The sequence below is a fragment of the Lontra canadensis genome, unplaced genomic scaffold (genome assembly GCF_010015895.1).
Source record: "Lontra canadensis isolate GAN:19392208 unplaced genomic scaffold, GSC_riverotter_1.0 scaffold207, whole genome shotgun sequence".
NCBI lineage: Eukaryota > Metazoa > Chordata > Mammalia > Carnivora > Mustelidae > Lontra > Lontra canadensis.
The window spans coordinates 412434-432004 of NW_022631201.1; the positions used below are offsets into that span (position 1 = coordinate 412434).

At 36.4% G+C, this 19571-nt stretch overlaps 1 protein-coding gene across 7 annotated transcripts in view; it reads right to left on the reverse strand.

The window, feature by feature from the left end:
- Positions 1 to 19571, reverse strand: part of ARHGEF9 (Cdc42 guanine nucleotide exchange factor 9) — a 180060-nt gene that overhangs the window by 59385 nt on the left and 101104 nt on the right. For all 7 annotated transcript variants that reach the window (XM_032848751.1, XM_032848746.1, XM_032848750.1 and 4 more), the window contains one exon: positions 10799 to 10978. In XM_032848751.1, the coding sequence (XP_032704642.1) occupies positions 10799 to 10978 (180 nt within the window). The remainder of the gene's footprint in view (positions 1 to 10798; positions 10979 to 19571) is intronic.

Sequence of the window (19571 nt, forward strand, 5' to 3'; positions counted from 1 at the left end):
TCAGTCAGTAGATATTTGGACTCTCCATAATTTGGCTAGTCCAATATTTGGACTCTCCACAATAATGCTGCTATAAACATCAGCTGCATGTGTCCATCTGAATTAGTGTTAATGTAAACTTTTCTAAATACCTAGTAGTGCAACTGCTGGATCATGGGGTAGTTCTATTGTGACCTTTTTGAGGAACCTCCATACTGTTTTCCAGAGTGGCTGCACCAATTTGCACTCCCACCATTAGTGTAAGAGGTTTCTCCCTTTTTCCACACCCTTGCCAACATCTGTCGTTTCCTGTGTTATTTCCTTTAGTTATTCTGGCAGTTGTGAGGTGATATCTCATTGTTGTTTTCATTTCCCTGATGATGAATGATGATAAACATCTTTTCATGTATTTGCTAGCCATCTGTATGTATTCTTTGGAAAAAATATCTATTTATGTCTTCTGCCCATTTTCAACTGGATTATTTGTTTTTTTAGGTATTGAGCTTGATAAATTCTTTATAGATTTTGGACACTAATCCTTCATCAGATATGTCATTTACAAATATCTTCTCTCATTCTGAGGGTTGCCTTTTAATTTGATTATTGTTTCTTTCACTGCGCAGAAGCTATTTTGTCTTGATAAGGTCCCGAGAGTTCACTTTTGCTTTTGCTACCCTTGCCTCCAGAGATGTGTATAGTAACAAGTCGCTATAACCTATGCAACAGAGGTTGCTGTTTGTGCTCTCCTCTAGGATTTTGATGGCTTCCTTTCTCACATTTAGGTCTTTCATCCACTTTGAATTAACTTTTGTGTATGGTGTAAGAAAGTTGTCTAGTGTCACTCTTCTTCATGGTGTTGTCCAGTTTTACCAACATCATTTGTTGAAGAGACTGTCTTTTTTTCCCATTGGATATTCTTTCCTGTTCTGTTGAAGATTAGATTGACCATACACTTGTGGGTCCATTTCTGTGTTTTCTATTCTGTTCAATTGATCTGTGTCTGCTTTTGCGCCATACCATACTATCTTGATTCTTACAGCTTTGTAATACAGCTTGAAGACCAGAGTTGTGTTGCCTCCAGCTTTTCTTTTCTTTTTCAGTATTGCTTCAACTATTTGGGGTCTTTTGTGGCTCCATTCAAATTTTAGGATTGTTCGTAGTAGCTCCATGAAAAATGCTGGTAGTATTTTGATAGGGACTGCATTAAATATATAGATTGCTCTGAGTAGTATAGACATTAACAATGTTTTTCTTCCATGAACATGGAATGTCTTTCCATTTATTTGTGTCCTCTTCAATTACTTTCATCCGTGTTTTACAGTTCTCAGAGTACAAGTCTTTCACCTCTTTGGTTAGCTTTATTCCTCAGCATCTTATGTCTTCGGTGCAATTATAAATAGGATCAATTTCTTAATTTCTCTTTCTACTGCTTCTTTATTGGTGTACAGAAATGCAACAGATTTCTGTATTTTGATTTTGTATTGTGTGAATTTACTGAATTCATGTATCAGTTCTAGCAATTTTTTGGTGGAATCTTTCAGGCTTTCCACATAGAGTATCATGTTGTCTATAAAGAGTGAAAGTTTTGCTTCTTCCTTGCCAATTTAGATGCATTTTATTTATTATTGTTGTCTGATTGCTGAGGCTAGAACTTCCAGTACTATGTTAAATAATAATGGTGACAGTGGACATCCATCCCTGTCTTGTCCTTCACCATAGAGAAAAGCACTCAATTTTCCCCATTGTGAATGGTATCAGCTGTGGGTTTTTTAATATGGCCTTTATGATGTTGAGGTATGTTCCTTCTCACCCTACTTTGTTGAGGGTTTTTATCAAGAATGAGTGTTGTATTTTGTCAAATGCTTTTTCTGCATCTACTGAGAGCATATGATCATATTTCTTATCTCTTCTCTTATTAATATGGTGTATCATCTTGATAGATTTGCAAATATTGAACAGTCCTTGCAACCAATGAATAAATCCCACTTGATCATGGAAAATTATTCTTCTACTGTACTGTTGGATTCGATTTGCTAGTATTTTGTTAAGAATTTTTTGTGTCCATGTTCATCAGGGATATTGGTTTGTAGTTCTCTTAGTGGCATCTTTGTCTGGTTTTGGAATCAATATAATGCTGGCCTCATAGGATGATCTTGGAAGTTTTCCTTCTATTTCTATTTTTTGGAACAGTTTGAGAAGAATAGGTATTAAGTCTTCTTTAAATGTTTATTAGAGGGATAGCTCTGGATCCAGATAGCACCTAGATAGCTCTGTCAGTCAAATGTCTGCCTTCAGCACAGGTCATGATCCCAGGGTCCTGGGATCAGGTCCCTTATTGGGTTCCTTGCTCAGCAGGGAGCCTGTTTCTCCCACTGCCTGAGGCTCTCCCTGCTTGTGCTTGCTCTCTCACTTTCTCTTCCTGACAAATAAATATATAAAATCTTAAAAAAAATAAATGTTTAGCAGAATTCTCCTGGGAAGCCATCTGGCCCTGGACATTGTTTATTGGGAGATTTTTGTTTACTGATTCAATTTCTTTGTTGGTTATCAGTCTGTTCAAGTTTTATATTTGTTCCTTTTTTTAGTTTTGGCAGTTCATATGTTTCTAGGAATTTATCCATCCCTTCATATTGCCCAGTTTGTTGCATATAGTTGTTCATATATTCTCTTGAAAATTGTTTGTATTTCTGTTGTGTTAGTTGTGATCTTTCTTCTTTCGTTTGTAATTTTATTTATTTGGGTCCTTTGTCTTTTCTTTTTGATAAGTCTGGCTATGAGTTTATTAATTTTATTAATTTTTTTCAAAGAACCAGCTCTGTTTTCATTGACCTATTGTATTTTTTGTTGTTTCTGTATCATTTATCTCTGCTCTCATCTTTATTCTTTCCTTTCTTCTGCTGGTTTTGGGTTTCTATTGTTCTTTTTCTAGCTTCTTTAGGTGTAGTTTGTGTATTTGAGATTTTTCTTGCTTCATTTTTTTTCTTTTTTTTTATTAAGTTCAGTTAGCCACTGTATATTACATCATTAGTTTTTGATGTAGTGTTCAACGATTCATTAGTTGCATGTAACACCCAGTGCTCATCAGAACATGTGTCCTCCTTAATACCCATCACCTGGCTAATACCTCCCCTCTGAAACCCTCATTTTATTTCCCATAGTCCAGAGTCTCTCATGGTTCATCTCCCTCTCTGATTTCTCCCTTCAGTTTTCCCTCCTTTCTCCTATGATCCTCCACGTCATTCATTATGTTCCACATATGAGTGAAACCATATGATAATTGTCTTTCTCTAATTGACTTATTTACTTAGTATAATACCTCTAGTTCAATCTATGCTGATGAAAATGGTGGGTAATTATCTTTTCTGATGGCTGAGAAATATTCCACTGTATATATATACCACATCTTCTTTACTCATTCATCTGTTGAAGGGTATCTCAGCTCTTACAGTTTGGCTATGGTGGACATTGCCACTATGAACATTGGGGTGTATGTACCTCTTCTTTTCACTACATCTTTATCTTTTGGGTAAATATCTGTAGTGCAATTATTGGATCATAGGGTAGCTCTATTTTTAACATCTTAAGGAAACTCCATACTGTTTTCCAGAGTGGCTGTACCAACTTTCATTCCCACCAACAGTGTAAAAGGGATCCCCTTTCTCCACATCTTCGGGTACATTTGTTATTTTTTGCCTTGTCGATTTTTGCCATTCTAACTGGTGTAAAGTGGTTTCTCATTGTGGCTTTGATTTTTATTTCTGTGATGGGTAGTGATGTTGAGCATTTTTCATGTGTCTGTTAGCCATTTGGATGTCTTCTTTGGAGAACTGTCTGTTCCTGTCTTCTGTCCATTTTTTGACCGGATTATTTGTTTTTTGGGTGTTGAGTTTGAGAAGTTCTTTATAGATCTTAGATATCAGTCCTTTGTCTATATTGTCGTTTCCAAAAATCTTCTCCCATTCCACGGATTGCCTCTGTTTTGTTGACTGTTTCCTTTGTTGTGCAGAAGCTTTTTTATCTTGATGAAGTCCCCAAAGTTCATTTTTGCTTTTGTTTGCCTTGCCGTTGGAGATATGTCTTGAAAGAAACTGCTGTGGCCACTATTGAAGAGGTTACTGCCTATGTTCTCTTCTAGGACTTTCATGGATTCCTGCCTCACGTCAAGGTCTTTCATCCATTTTGAGTTTATCTTGTGTATGGTGTAAGAGAATGGTCGAGTTTCATTCTTCCCCAGCAGCACTTATTGAAGGGACTGTCTTCTCCTTGTTTCTTGAGGAAAGCCTGTATTGCTATATAATTCCCTCTTATGACTTCTTTTGCTGCATCCCAGAGGATTTTGAGGGTTCTGTTTCACTTTCATTTGTTTCCATGTATTTTTTTTAAATCTCTTCTTTAATTTCCTGGTTAACCCATTCATTCTTTAGTAGGATTTTTTTAACCTCCATGTATTTCTGGTCTTTCCAATTCTTATCTTGTGGTTGACTTCAAGTTTCATAGTGTCATGGTCTGAAAAGATGCATCAAATGATCTCAGTCTTTCTCTACTTGTTGAGTCCTGATTTGTGAACCGGTGTGTGATCTATTCTGGAGAATGTCCGTGTGCACATGAAAAGTATGTGTATTATGCTGCTTTAGGGTGGAATGTTGTGACTGTATCTGTTAAATTCATCTGTTCCAATATGTCCTTCAAAGCCACTGTTTTCTTGTTGATTTTCTGTGTGGATCGCTCTAAGTGGGGTGTTAATATCTCCTACTATTATTATATTACTATGAATTAGTTCCTTTATGTTAATTATTAACTGTTTTATATATTTGGATGCTCCATGTTGGGTGCATATATATTTACAATTCTTATATCTTCTTGTTGGATTGTCCCGTTTATTACTGTATAGTATCTTTCTTTCTTTTAATTTAATTTTTTACAATGTTCTAGAATTCGTTGTTTAGTATCTTTCTTTTTCTCTTTTTATAGACTTTATTTTGAAGCCCATTTTGTATGATTTAAGTATTGCTATCTGGTTTTCTTTTGAATCCAGTTGCATAATAAATATTTCTCTACACCCAATGTGTAGGTGTCCTTAGGTCAGAAATGAGTATTTTGTAGGCAGCACATAGCTGGATCTTTTTTTTTTTTTTAAATTCATGCTGTCACCCTATCTTTTGATTGGAATATTTAGTCCATTATATTCAAAGCAATTATTGATATGTATTTATTGCCATTTCATTATCTGTTTTATAGTTATTTTTGTAGTTTTTCTCTTATTTCTTTCTTCTCTCTTCCATGGTTACTGTTTTTCTTTAGTGATATACTTGGGTTCCTTACTGTATTATTTGCATATCTTTTACTGGTTTTTGATTTGTGGTTACCATTTAGATTATATGTAACATCTTCTGCATATAGCAGTGTATATTAAGCTGTGGGTGCTTAATTTTGAACTCATTCTTTACTCCTCTCCCCTACACATTCCAGATATTTGGTATCGTATATCCTTTTGTTTTGAGTTTGTCTTGACCGAAATTTACAGCTACAATTAATCACTTTTTGCTTTTGTATTCCCTGTTTGTCATACTCTTACTTAGGATTTTTGGTTTCCACTTACAGAATGCCCCTGAACATTTTTTGTAGGTCTGGTTTAGTGGTCATGAATTCTCTTAACTTTTGTTTGCCTGGGAAACTGTATCTCTCCTTGTATTCTGAATGACAGCCTTGCTGTATAAAGTATTCTTGGCTGAAGATTTTTTTTTTTCTTTCAGCACTTTGAAAATTTAGACTACTTCCTTCTGGTATACAAAATTTCTGCTGAAAAATCCTCTGACAGTCTTTGGATTTTTCTTTGTCAATTTAATTACTGTGTGTCTTGGGTTGAATTATTTTGTTGGGGGGGAAATCTCTGTACTTCCTGATTCTAGATCTCTTTTTCCCTCCCCAGATTTTGGAATTTTCCAGCTATTATTTCTTCAAATATATTTTCTGCCCCAAACCCTCTTCTTCTGGGATCCCTGTAATGCAAATGTTATTACACTTGATGGAGTCACTGAGTTCTCTAAAGCCTATTCTCATTATGCAGTATTTGTTTGCCTTTCACCTTTTCAGAACAACCTAATTTTTAAAAAAGAGCAAAACAGTATATTAAAGCTACATTAACATATCAAAATGAAAAATCATATGATCATTTTTGTAGATATATAAACATTTAAAAAAACACATATATGATAAAAAGCCACCAATACACTAAGATTAGAAAGAGAAGCCTCCAATATGATAAAGGTCAACCATGAAAAAAACTAAAGCTAGTATCATTCTTAATGGTAAAATACTGAATGCTTGCCCCTAAGATCAAGTACAGATGTCTACTTTTACTATTTCACCAGTGCAATAAGACAAGAAAAAGAAAGAGAAGGCATATAGATTGGATATAAGGAAATAAAAACTAGTGTAGCATTGTGTATAAACTATTTGTAAAAAAAAATTGAAAAATAAATAAAATGAAGAAATAAACTGTCTTTGTTCAGAAATGATATGTGATTATAGGTGTATAAAATCTTAAAGAATCTACAAAAAATACTATAACCAATTATTAAATTCAGTAATATGTCAGGATCCAACATCAATACACAAAAATCAATTATATTTACCTTGTGTTTATCAATTATTTATCATAGCAACAAACTGTAGGAAATTAAAATAAAAATACTCTTTACAGTAGCAACAACAACAAAACCAAAACCAAAACCAAAATAAAAACCACAAAAAACAAACCAAAAAAAAAAAACCACCTAGAAATCAATTTTTAAAAATAAGGTCAAGATTTATACCATGATAACTAGCAACAATGCTAGAAGAAATTATAGAAACATAGAGAGATAGGTACTTGTTCACAGAGCTAAAAGCCTACAAATTTTCCCAAAATTAAATCCACAAATTTAATTCTATCCTAATCAAAATGTTGGCAGTGTTTTTTTGCTTGTTTGTTTTTTGGTAGAACTTAAGCAAGCTGATTTTCCTCCCAGTTTTATTGAGAAAAAATGGACATACATCACTGTATAAATTTAAGGTGTATAGCATGATTGTCGAATATATATTGTAAAATGATTATATAATAATAACATCCATCATGTCATATAGTTACAATAAAGAGAAGAGAAAGGGGTGCTTGGGTGGCTTAGTTGGTTGAGTCTGACTCTTGATCTCAGCTGAAGTCTTAATCTCAGGTTCATGTGTTCAAGCCCCATATCAGGCTCAAAAAAAAATTATTCCCTGTAATGAGATAAATTCATATAGAAAAACAAATCACCTATAATAGCCAAAATTGTTTTGAAGAAAAATTTGAAACACTTATACTACCTGCTTTTAAGACTTGTTATGAAGCTACATTAATCAAGATAGTGTGATTTTTTTTTAACCTATGTATGGTGATAGATGTTAGCTAGACTTATTGTGAACATTTTGTGATCATTTTGCAATATATACAAATATCAAATCATTATGTTGTGCACCTGAAACTAATTCATTATATGTCAATTATATCTCAATTAAAAATAGCAATAAGGAATAACAATATGGTATTTGGATATAAATATTCACACAGGTCACTGGAATACAATAATGTCTTTAACAATAATCCCTTATATATATGACTGATTTTTGACCAAAGTGCCCAAGTAATTCAGTGTAGGAGTTAAGTTTTTTCAATAAGCCATGCTGGAACAAAACTAGATATCCACGTGGAAACAAATTAACTGTGACCCTTATTTTGCAACATATATAAAAATTACCTGATAAAAGATCAGAGACCTACATATAATAAACAAAACAACATAACTTTTATAAGAAAACAAGAGAAAATTTTGTGACCCTGGGTTAGGCAAAGTTTTCCTAAATAAGACCCAAAAAGATATGAATCATTAAAGAAAACAGTGATAAACTGAATTTCAACAAAATTGAAAGTTTGTGCTTTTCAAAGACACTGTTAAGAAAATGAAAGGCTAAGCCACAAACTGGGAGAAAATCTTTCCAATTCATATATCTGACCAACTACTTATGAACAATAAATTAAAAATCTCTCAAAGCTGAATAAGAAAACAACCTGCTTAGAAGTGTGGAAAAGACATGAACAGACATTTCACCAAAGATTTTATACAGATGGCAAATAAATACATGAAAAAATGCTTTACATAATTTGCAATTAGGTAAATGCAGATTAAAATCACAAGGAAATGTTATTATATACCTATTAGAATGGCTAAAAAACAAAAAACAAAAAGACACCTAACATGAAACCTAGTAATCCAACAGATGGAAGGAACCTAACAAACAACCCAGATATCCTGGAATGCACTAGTGAATGAATGGGTGGTATATTCATACAACAGAATGTTATTAATAAAAAAGAACCAACTACTGGTACATACAACAACAGAATGATATCAAAGGCATTCTGGTATGTAAAAGATTCTAAACACAAAGACTACTACTGTATCATTCCATTTATATGACACTGTAGAAAAAGTAAAATTATGGTGACTGAATGCAGATCACTGTTTAGCCAGGAGTGGGAACAGGGAATGGCTACAAAGGGAGAATAAGAAAACTTAATGAAGTGGTAGAAATGTTCTGTATCTTGATTATATGGTAGTTATACAACTATATATATTTGTTAAAATTCATCAAATTATACACTAAAATTGGTGAATCTTACTGTATGTAAATGACATCTAAACAAAGCTGATAAAAATGACATTGTAGAAGTGAATAAGAAGGTAAACAATCTAATATTTTTTTTAAAAAAGGCAAACTAACATGTAAAAGTAATGATAATATACCATGATCAGGTAGGCTTCATTCTAGCAATACAATAATTTAACATATAAAAATCATTCAATCCAAATTCACTGCTTTAATAGATTAAAGGGTAGAAACACTGTGATCATTTCAACAGATCAGTGGTTCTTTTTGTCCTCCAGGGGACATTTGACAATGTCTGGAGACATTTTCGTTGTTACAACTCAGTGGTGCTGGGGTACTACTGGCATTCAGTGGGTAGAGAACAAGAATGCTGTTAAAAACACCACAATGCACAGGGCAGGCTCCAACAAAGAACTACTATTCTATATTCTATTTCCCAATCAACACTGTGATTATGATATCTTTATATATTGCTATAAGTTACTTACATCTAGTCTGTTATTTACTCAACTACATACATCTAGTCTATTGTTCTTTGCAACATAATACTCCACAGTAAACATCCCCTATATGTTTTTTATTCATCTTCTGGTGGTCAATACCTAAAATTGCTTCTAATTGCACTCAACCACACACAACACCACCATACAATTAACAGCCTTGCAAATGCTCCCTCATGAGCCTCTGTAAGAATTTCCCTGGGATATATATGGAAACACTATGTCATACATATTTTGTCATATACTATGTCAACACTATGTCATATATATATAAATACTGCCCTGGAGCTTTCTGATATGACTGAACCATTTTAAATACTGTGCAGAAAAAGTTAACTTATCAGGCCTGAGACTACGATTCTTAGAAAGGCCTCCTTGGAAGATTGGCTCTTGGCTGGTATCTTGGAACGTGGATCTCAAGAGGGGTCTCATCATTCCCTGACATGAGTGACTCACTATGCTTTCACAGTTTATATACACAATGTGCCTTATGCTGAACACCTGCTTCTCATCGGAGAATCTGGAACTTTGGTACATTCTAGGCAGAGCATGCTCACATGACCAGTCCCCCACAAAAATCTTGGGTACTGATTCCCTAATGAGTTCCCTGATAGAAAACATTTCACATGTGTTGTAACAACTCATTGCAAGGGGAATTGAGTGTATCTTATGTCACTCCACTGGGAGAGGTATCTTGGAAGCTTGTCCCTAGATTTCTCCAGATTTTGTGCCATGTGCCTTTTATTTCTGCTGATTTTTCTTTGCATCCTTTAGCTATAATAAATCATAACCACAAGTATGACTATATACTGATTCCTGTGAATCTTTCTAAGAAATCACTGAACATAAGAGCAGTCTTATGGAATAGTCCCCCAACAAACATATGGGGAATTTGTAAAAAGATTTACTCCTAGTTGCACACTTTTCTGTGTCATTTGAATTTTGTATTGTGTGCACATAATACCTCTTTAAAAATGAACATTTTATGCAAAGGAGAAGAGTTGGAAGAACAACTAAGTTCCCTGTGAATGAAACCCCCCCCCAAAAATTAGAGAAGCACAGAAGTGTACAATGAATGCTTCTTATGTTCCAGATGAGGAAACCCAAAGAAGGTAAGGGACTTACCCAAAATTACCTAGACAGTCATTACAGACACAGGACTCAAATCCTTGCTCTCCTGTTTCCTAGTCCTCCTTCCTCTAAGTCACATGACCCCTTTTCCTACATTTATTACTTCCTCTACCTTATTGATCTCCTCTAAATGCCTTAAAGGTGTCTACTTTCATGCTACTTTCATACTTCTCAGATCCCTGGATTTTCCATGTAGTTTCCAAAACAATAAGTTCCATAGAAACTCATCCCAACAGGTACAGAAAAAAGAAAGTGAAGAAAATTCTACTGGTAGGTTTCTTGAAGGAGAGGAAAAAGGGAAGGGAATGGTTAAGAAAAAGTCCTAGACCAAATAACAGTACCCTTCCTAAGTCCTCACACCCTGGCAAGAAGGTTACATCAGGGTTGTAGGAGTCTATCCCCCACCACAGGAAAAAGAAGCTGAGCATGACCATACAGTTCAGACACTCCTTTCATTTCTTCCTGTCCCCTCTCAAAACCCTTTCCAAGGGGAAGATGCTTACGTGCTCCAGGAAGCAGGGTCCTATCTCACTGAGGTGGGGGTCGTCATTGTTGTACTGTTTCTCCAGGTCTCTCACGAAGCCCATCTGAAACCTGTAGATGTCTTCAATGTTCCCAAAGATTACTTTCAGTTGCTCATCACTGAACATGTCCCTTCTCTTCCGGCATTGCTTCAAGTAGCCCTGCAAACAAAGGAGAAGTCCAGGATGAGGATGTTCCTGACTCCAGGAACTTTACCAATTATTAAGCACTAAGACAGTTCAATTCCTACTTTATGAAATTGACACAGAATAATCATTTCCATTTTTCACATGAGGAAATTGAGGTTGAAAGAAGGAAGTCCCTCTACCAGTGAATTATTAGGAAAGCTTGATCACAAGCAAAGTTTTTCAGAGTGCAGAATCCAGAGTATAGAGCTTTCCCCACCATTCTCTATGACAAGGACCCGAAAAGTCATAGGGCCCTTTCTCAGAAGCTGATCAAACACAAATATTTTTACTCATTTTAGGAGTTATTAGATTTAGCTAGATCCATTAACATCTCAAAATTTCCCATTTCTTATAGGACCAATCTAAATTATATTAATAACATTGACAAAAATTTGGAAACAGAAGCTGAGTCAGGAAAACTTTGAAATAACAAATACAAACCATTCCTTAGAGATAGCTGACCAGCAAAGATCATTTGGATGAGCTTGGCCAGTAAGTCCACAAGTGCCTGGGCATGGTGATTAACAGAGTGAGTACTCAGGACACATTCATGAATAAACATATGAATTAATACAGCTAGCCATTGATAAAAGGGTAAATTCAATAAAAGAGATTTTTGATCTGATAAGAGAGTACTAAGATAATATAACCAGACTTGGGGCACACTGTAAGTCAGGGTCAAAAAAGAAAGAAAGAAAGAATAAAAAAAAAAAACACCTTCCATTCTGAACCAACTGGTGTAGACTGCTGATGGCCACTGTGTTCATTAGATATTATTAGTGCATGAAAATATTCTTGGTGAGACTAAATTATGGTCATTTACTTTCATCTAAAAGTTAAATGTGATTTTTGTAATCAGGGCCCAAATGAGGAACATTATAGTGATTAACAACTGTCTACACCTCCACTTTGTTTCCTCTTTATACAGCTTCCAATGTAACCATCATCTAGGCATACCCCAGGAAAATTCTCATTCCTGACTTCAATGCCCTTTACCAACACCAAGCAAAATCTCACTTCCATGATCACTTCCCACCTTCCAATTCAGCCATTAAATACTAAGTGTCTTTCAACAACTTGCAAATTAATAGTCTGTGCCTGTGTTGATGTTTAACTAATGGCTGGTTTCTCTTTGGTTGACATGCTCAAGATGTCCTGTATTTATTCATATGTAATTCCTGACCAGGAGAAATATATCCTCTATTTCCAGAATACCCTAAGTGCTACTTCTTTCACTGAAGTAATTCCCGAAATTCTGCCTCCCTAGTAATCATCCCTTGACTAAGGGACAGAAAAATAAACTACCTGCCAGAATGCAACTCCCAGAGTTTGCTTGCTTCTGTCTCCTCCCTCCCATCTCTCTTCTCTCACCCTATCACCTTTGGAAGTGTATTAGCCATAGTGGAGAAAGGAAAGCAGTGAGCATATCATCTGGCAGGAACTTTTCCATTTTGACCTTAGGTGAAGGAGCACAGATTTCCTCATCCCTTTCCCAGTGTTCCTCCCTAAGATAGGCCTGTGAGCACAGCTGGAAAAAAATGGTAACAATATCACATCAGCATGTCATTTCTGCATAAATAGTAGGTATTGGTAAGTAACCATACTGGAAGACATAAGAAACCAGCTTGGACAGCTCATTCATCCCCTGAGAAGCCCGTTCAGGAAATACCTAATAGTTCTGCTCACTGCTCCTATTTGAAAGGTCTCAGGGAAATAACAAATTAGCATCACATCCCCAAGGTATAGCAAGGATGCTAGAGCTATACACCACTAGGGAATATAACAGAAAGAAAAAGAAGGAAAAAAGTGAGTTCTGTTACAGAAAGAACGATAGAGATGTCAAAGCAGTTTCCTAATTCCCTAAATATACTATTTATTGCCATTATCAAGAACATCATTTTCTTTCTGTTAGATTATATATGTTGTAGCAAGAGAATATTAACTATATATAAGGAGAAATGTGACTACCCATAAGATGGGGGGACTCTAGAGTGTTGTGTCAACTATTTTTCTTAAAACTCTTTTTCGTAAAAGCTAATGCTACATATAAATATATTTTGGTGCATTTAGATTGATACAGCTATTAGATATGATGATTAGAAAGACTGTCTAGGTCTCTTCAACAAAAGGTTTTGGGAAAATTCAACAACCACATGCAGAAGAATGAAACTCGACCACTTCCTTATAACATAAACAAAAATAAACTCAAAATGGATGTAAGACCTAAATGTGAGACAGAAATCCATCAAAATCCTAGAGGAGAACAACCACATTAACCTTGGATGCAACAAATTTTTGCTAGACATGTCTTTAAAGGAAAGGGAAACAAAAGCAAAAATGAATTATTGGGACTTCATCAAGATAAAAAGCTTCTGTACAGCAAAGAAAACAGTCAACAAAACCAAAAGGCAACCTAACAAATGACAGAAGATACTTGCAAATATCTATTCAGATATAGGGCTACCATCCAAAATCTATAAAGAACTTGTCAGACTTGACACACAAACCACCCCCCTAAAAATCCAGTCAAGAAATGGGCAGAAGACAGGTACAGACAGGTCACCAAAGAAGACATACAAATGGCCAACAGACACATGAAAAAATATGAATCAAAACCACAATGAGATACCACTTAGCACCAGTCAGAATGGCTAAAATTAACAACTCAAGAAACAACAGATATTTGTGAGGATGCAGCAAAAGGGGAACCCTCTTATACTGTTGGTGACAATGCAAGCTGGTATAGCCACTCTGGAAAAGAGTACGGAGGTTCCTCAAAAAGTTGAAAATAGAGCTACCCTACAACCCAGCAATTGCACTACTAGATATTTACCCAAAGGATATAAACATAGTAATTCCAAGGGACACATGCACTCCAATGTTCATAGCAGCAATGTCTACAATAGCCAAAATATGAAGAGTTCAGAAATCTATACACAGATGATTGGCAAAGTAGATGTGGTAGATATGTACAATGGAATATTACTCAGCCACCAAAAAGAATGAAATCCTGCCCTTTGTAACAATGTGGATGGAACTGGATGGTATTATGCTAAGGAAAATAAGTCAGTCAGAGAAAGACAGATACCATATGATTAAACTTATCTGTGGAATTTGAGAAATACAACAAATGAACATAGAAAAAGGGAAGGAAAATAAGATGAAAACAGAGGGATACAAATCATAAGAGACTCTTAACTATAGAAAACAAACTGAGGGTTGCTGGAAGGGAAGTGGTTGGGGGATGTGGTAACTAGGTGATGGGCATTAAGTAGGGCACTTGATGCAATGAGCACCAGGTGTTATATGCAACTGATGAATCACTGAGTTCTACCTCTGAAATTAATAATATACTATATGTTAATTAAATTAACTTAAATTTAAACAATTTTTTTAAAAGACTGTGAAGAAAAGAGAAGGAAGATGGCAGCAGAGTAGGAGGACTATCGGCTCTCCTTGTCCTATGTACACTAGATAATTTTCAAATCTCCCTAAATACCCAGACATTGACCTGAAGACTGACAAAACAAACTCCACAACTAGGGAGAGAAGAAGCCACATCAAAGAAGGTGGGAACTGTGGAAGCATGGTTTAGAGAAAAACCATACTGCAGGTACCCTGCAGAGGAGGTAGCAGTGGTTGCAGAGAAGGGTGAGAGATAGTGGAACACACACGGGAATGCAGAGGGAGAAATTTTCCCCAAAGCCACTGGCTTGGAAAACAAAAGGGGCTGAATTTGGCAAGTTCTTGTAACCACTGGGACATAAATCCTGAAGTTTTAAAGGTCACTGGTCTTGGTTAGGATAGAGCCCAGAGAGCACTACCCTACTCCTGGACAGAAGGCAGGCAAAAAACCTAGGGCAGAAGGTTTGGAAACAGTGATTTGACGAACACTTGGGGCACACAGTGGGGAGATTATTTGTTCTTCTTAGAGGTTCCCAAGAGGCAGCATTCACTGAGACACCTCTCCAGGAACAAAGGAGCTGGCTGGCATCATTTCCCTGTTCTGACTCTCAGCATAAACATAGAGCCACCTACCAAAATCAGCACAGCACTGACTGTGTCTGCCTAACTTGCTTACATCAAATCACATACCCCTGTGCTCTCAAACTTGCTTTAGTCCCAGTGCAGCAGATCCCTTCCCCAGAAGACCAGCAGAAACCCTTGCCCACACCACATATCTAAAGCCTGCAGCTTAAAAAGTCAGTAGACTTGGATGGGATAGAGGAAGAAGAGCACTGCACTGTTCCTGGAGAGAAGACAGACAAAAGGAAACAAACAAACAAATAAAAAACAGAGGCAAACAGCATGAAAAGAACTCTCTGAAGAATATCTGGGGCACACAGGAAGGAGATTATTGGCTCTTCTCTGAGAGGCAGCATTCATGGAGAGACCTCTCAGGACACAAAGGAGATGGCTGGCAACATTTTCCTCCCCGATCCTCAGCATAAGCAGGGAGCCACCTGCTAGAAGGAGCTCACTGGCTGCCTGATTTGCTTATACCAAGTCCCACACCCCTGTGCTCTGGCAGAATAGCCATCTTCAGTCAATTTTGCCCAAGTCCCAGTGTGGAAGGCCACTACCCCAGAAGACCAACACAAACCCTTCCCCACACCATGTCTCCCAGTCAGAGAGTTCTGCAAGGCCTCAATTCTCACGGAAGTAGTATCAGGTTTCATTTAACCAGGAGGCCAGAACACACCTAGTTAAAACTAGCCATACTCAGGCCAAGGACCAAACACTGCCCCCTGCAGGCAAGGAGAGCCATTGCAAATGACTGCCCTGAAGGATAGTGCAGCCAAAACACAACAGCAAAGGACACTAAGCACATACCAGAGACACTCCCTGAAGCACCAGGCCCTGAACACTACATGATGATCTGTTCTTCAAAAAGCCATTATTTTCAAGAGCAGGACACATAACTAGCATTTCTAACACAGAGAAGAAGGCAGAGAATTAGACAAAATGCCAAGATGTAGGAATTTATCCCAAATGAAAGAACAAGAGAAGGCTGTGGCCAGAGATCAAAGTGAAACAGATGTTTAAAAAAGAAAAAAAAAGCCTGATGGGAAATTTAAAGCACTAATCATAAGGATATTCACTGAGCTAGAGAAAAGAATGGAAGATTTCAGAGAGGAACTTCCTTCAGAGAAAAAAGATTTAGAAAACAGAAATGAAGAATGCAGTAACTGAGACTGGACATAAGACTGATGCAATAAATACCAGGCTGGAAAAGCTGAGGAATAATTAGTGATACAGAAAACAAAATAACCGAAAATAATGAATATGGACAAAAGAGACAAAGAAGAATTATGTTACATGAGAATACAGAGGGAACATAGTGACACCATCAAACATTATAGCATTCATATTATAGGAGTTCCAGAAGAAAAGAAAGGGGGTAGAAGTTTTGAGAAATAAGAGTTAAAAACGTACCTAATTTGGGGAAGGAAATAAACATCCAGGTCGAAGAGGCAGAGAACTCCCATCAAAATCAACAAAGTCAATAAAACACCAAGACATATTGTAATTAACTTGGTAAAATATAGTGATAAAGAAAAACTCTAAAAAGCAACAAGACAAAAGAACTCCTTAACTTACAAGGGAAGATCTATAAGGCTAGCTAGAGATTTCTCAACAGAAACTTGACAAGCCAGAAAGGGGTGGCATGCTATATTCTGCATTAGAAATACAGAAAAACTGCAGCCAAGAATACTTTATCTAGTAATCTCATTTTTAAGATTTTATTTATTTATTTATTTGACAGAGAGAGAGAGAGGGGCCACAAGCAAGGGGAGTGGGAGAGGGAGAAGCAGGCTCCCCATGGAGAAGGGAGCCTGATGTGGGCTCTATCACAGGACCCCAGTTTATGAGCCAAGCCAAAGGCAGACACCCAGTGACTGAGCCACCCAGGCACCCCTATCCAGTAAGATTATCATTCAGAATAGGAGAGATAAAGAGTTTCCAAGACACAAAAAATTAAAGGAATTTGTGAACACTAAACCAGCACTGCAAGAAGGGGATTCACTGAGTAGAGAAAGAGCCCCAAAGTAAAAAGAAGACCAGAAAGAAAGAGACAATCTAAGGAACAGGGACTTAAGAGGTAAGGAAAAATAAAATGAAATGAAAACAGAGGGGGAGAAAAACCATTGCATTCAGTGACATTAAATTTATATCTTTCAATAATTACTCTGAATGTAAATGGAGTAAACATTCAAATCAAAAGACACACAATGTTAGAATGGATTTAAAAAAAAAAGAACCATTGATGTGCTGCTAAAGAAGATTCATCTTAGAGCCAAAGGCATGTCCAGATTGAAAATGAGGGGATGGTGTTGGGTATTAAGGAGTGTACATGTTATGATGAGCACTGGGTGTAACTAATGAATCATTGAACACTACATCAAAAACTGATGATATACTATACAGCAGCTAACTGAACATAAAAAAAAAAAAGAAAGTGAGTGGATGGAGTACAATTTATCTTGGCAATGGACATCAAAAGAAAGATGGAGTATCCATCCTTATATCAGAAAAACTATATTTTAACCCAAACACTATAATAAGAGATGAAGGAGACTATACCATAATAAAATGGTCTATCCAACAAGAGGTACAATTAAAAATATATACGCCCCAACATGGGAGCAGCCAACTATATAAAGCAATTAACAACAAAGTAAAAGAAATAATAATACAATAATAGTAGGGGACATTAACACTCCACTCACAGCAATGGAAAGATTATCTATGCAGAAGATCAACAAAGAAATAAGGGCTTCGAAGGACGACCTAGAACAGATGGACTTCAGATATATTCAGAGCATTTCATCCTAATGCAGCAGAATACATATCCTTCTTGAGTGCATGGAACATTCTCCAGAATAGATCATATACTGGGTCAGACCACAATATTAAAACTTAAAGACAATCACAGGAAAAAAAAATTGGAAGGACCACAAACATGGAGGTTAAAGAGTATCTTACTAAGGAATTAATGGCTCAATCAGGAAATAAAAGAAGAATTTTAAAAATACATGTAGCAAATGAAAATGCAAGCACAACAGTTCAGAAACTTTGGGACATAGCAAAGGCAGTCCTAAAAGGGAAGTAAATAACAATATAGGACTTTCTCAAAAAAACTAGAAAATCTCAAACATACAACCTAAACTTACACCTAAAGGAGCTGGTAAAAGAACAACACATAAAGCCTAAATCTAACGGGAAAATAAATAAAATCATAAATGAAAGTGGAGAGAACACATCCAACACCACAGAAATACCAATAACATTAGAAGAATATTATGGGCAAAGTGCACCCTGGTAGGTTTCAGAGCAATCAGATGTTACAACAAAAAAGAAAAAAAAATAAATCCAGCCAACATAAGCCCCAAGAATAAGATTTATAAAGTACAAAAACAAAACAAACAAAAGTCCAACAAAAGAAAAAGAAAAAAAAAGCCCAAATGATCCCCAAGTGTAAGATTTATAAAGTACAAAAACAAAAGCAAACAAATAAACAAAAAGACTGACAAAAAAATAAAAAATAAATGGGGGAGGTGTGAAGGGAGGGTAGTTATAATCCCTGATATGTGGGCAAGGAAAGGTATTTCAGTTCTTCCTGGGTGTATCTTGTTATCTTTGTTAAAGAACTCAACTTTCCAGAGATAAGGATAACTAAAACTGGTGTATATATATAAAGATAGTATTGAATAGGGAAAATAAGCACTACATTGAAGCTTGTATCTACCTATCTATATATTAAAAAAGAAAAAGGAAAAACATTATATATATGAAAAACTTCAAGTCAAAATGTTATTATGGAATATGTTTTATTAAACATCTAGTTGAAATGGTAAGTGGGTAAAAAAAAAGAAGAATCATGAGAAATAATTTTTAAAAAGAAAGACAAAAGTTTTCTCTAAGAAATGTAGTCTATGAGGCAATACTAGGAGCTTAATATACTCTTTTCCCCTGGTATTGGGTTTTTACAGTTTTATGGGGGACCCTGTGTTTGTTGTCCTCTTGTTCTTTCAGCATGTCTTCTGAGGTAGGGGCCTGCGGTGTTGTTTTTCAGTCTATTCTGCTTGGGTGGAGTTGCCCTGCCCCCTATCAAGGGGCTGGGCTCTGTGGAAATAAGTTTTATGGGCTTTTCTTCTCTGAAGGCTTTTGTTCTTTGGTGGCTTTCCATGCCTTTTCAGAGAGAGTCAGAGCAAAGTAAACTGTCTGCACCCAGATCTCTGCCTCAGAGAGAAGGCACAGACTGCTCTTCTCTGAATCCTCCAGAACACACTGTCTCCACCTCTGCAAGCCCTGTTGAATACTGCAGACTCCCACAGGCAGTGAGCACCCTTAGTGACCCTTTCAGTGGTCATCTGAGCCCCCTGCTTGTCTCTGTACCCCTGTGCCATCAAAAACGCAAGTGCTACTTGTCTGGGTGAGCCCAGTCCTGGTGACTGCCATTCCCAGGACCGCTGACTCATGTCCAGCTGGATCCTCTCAAGCATGGGTGGGCAGCGGCTGTGGCTGGTCCCAGGGCAGTGGGCTTAGGTCTGCGCCTGTGGCT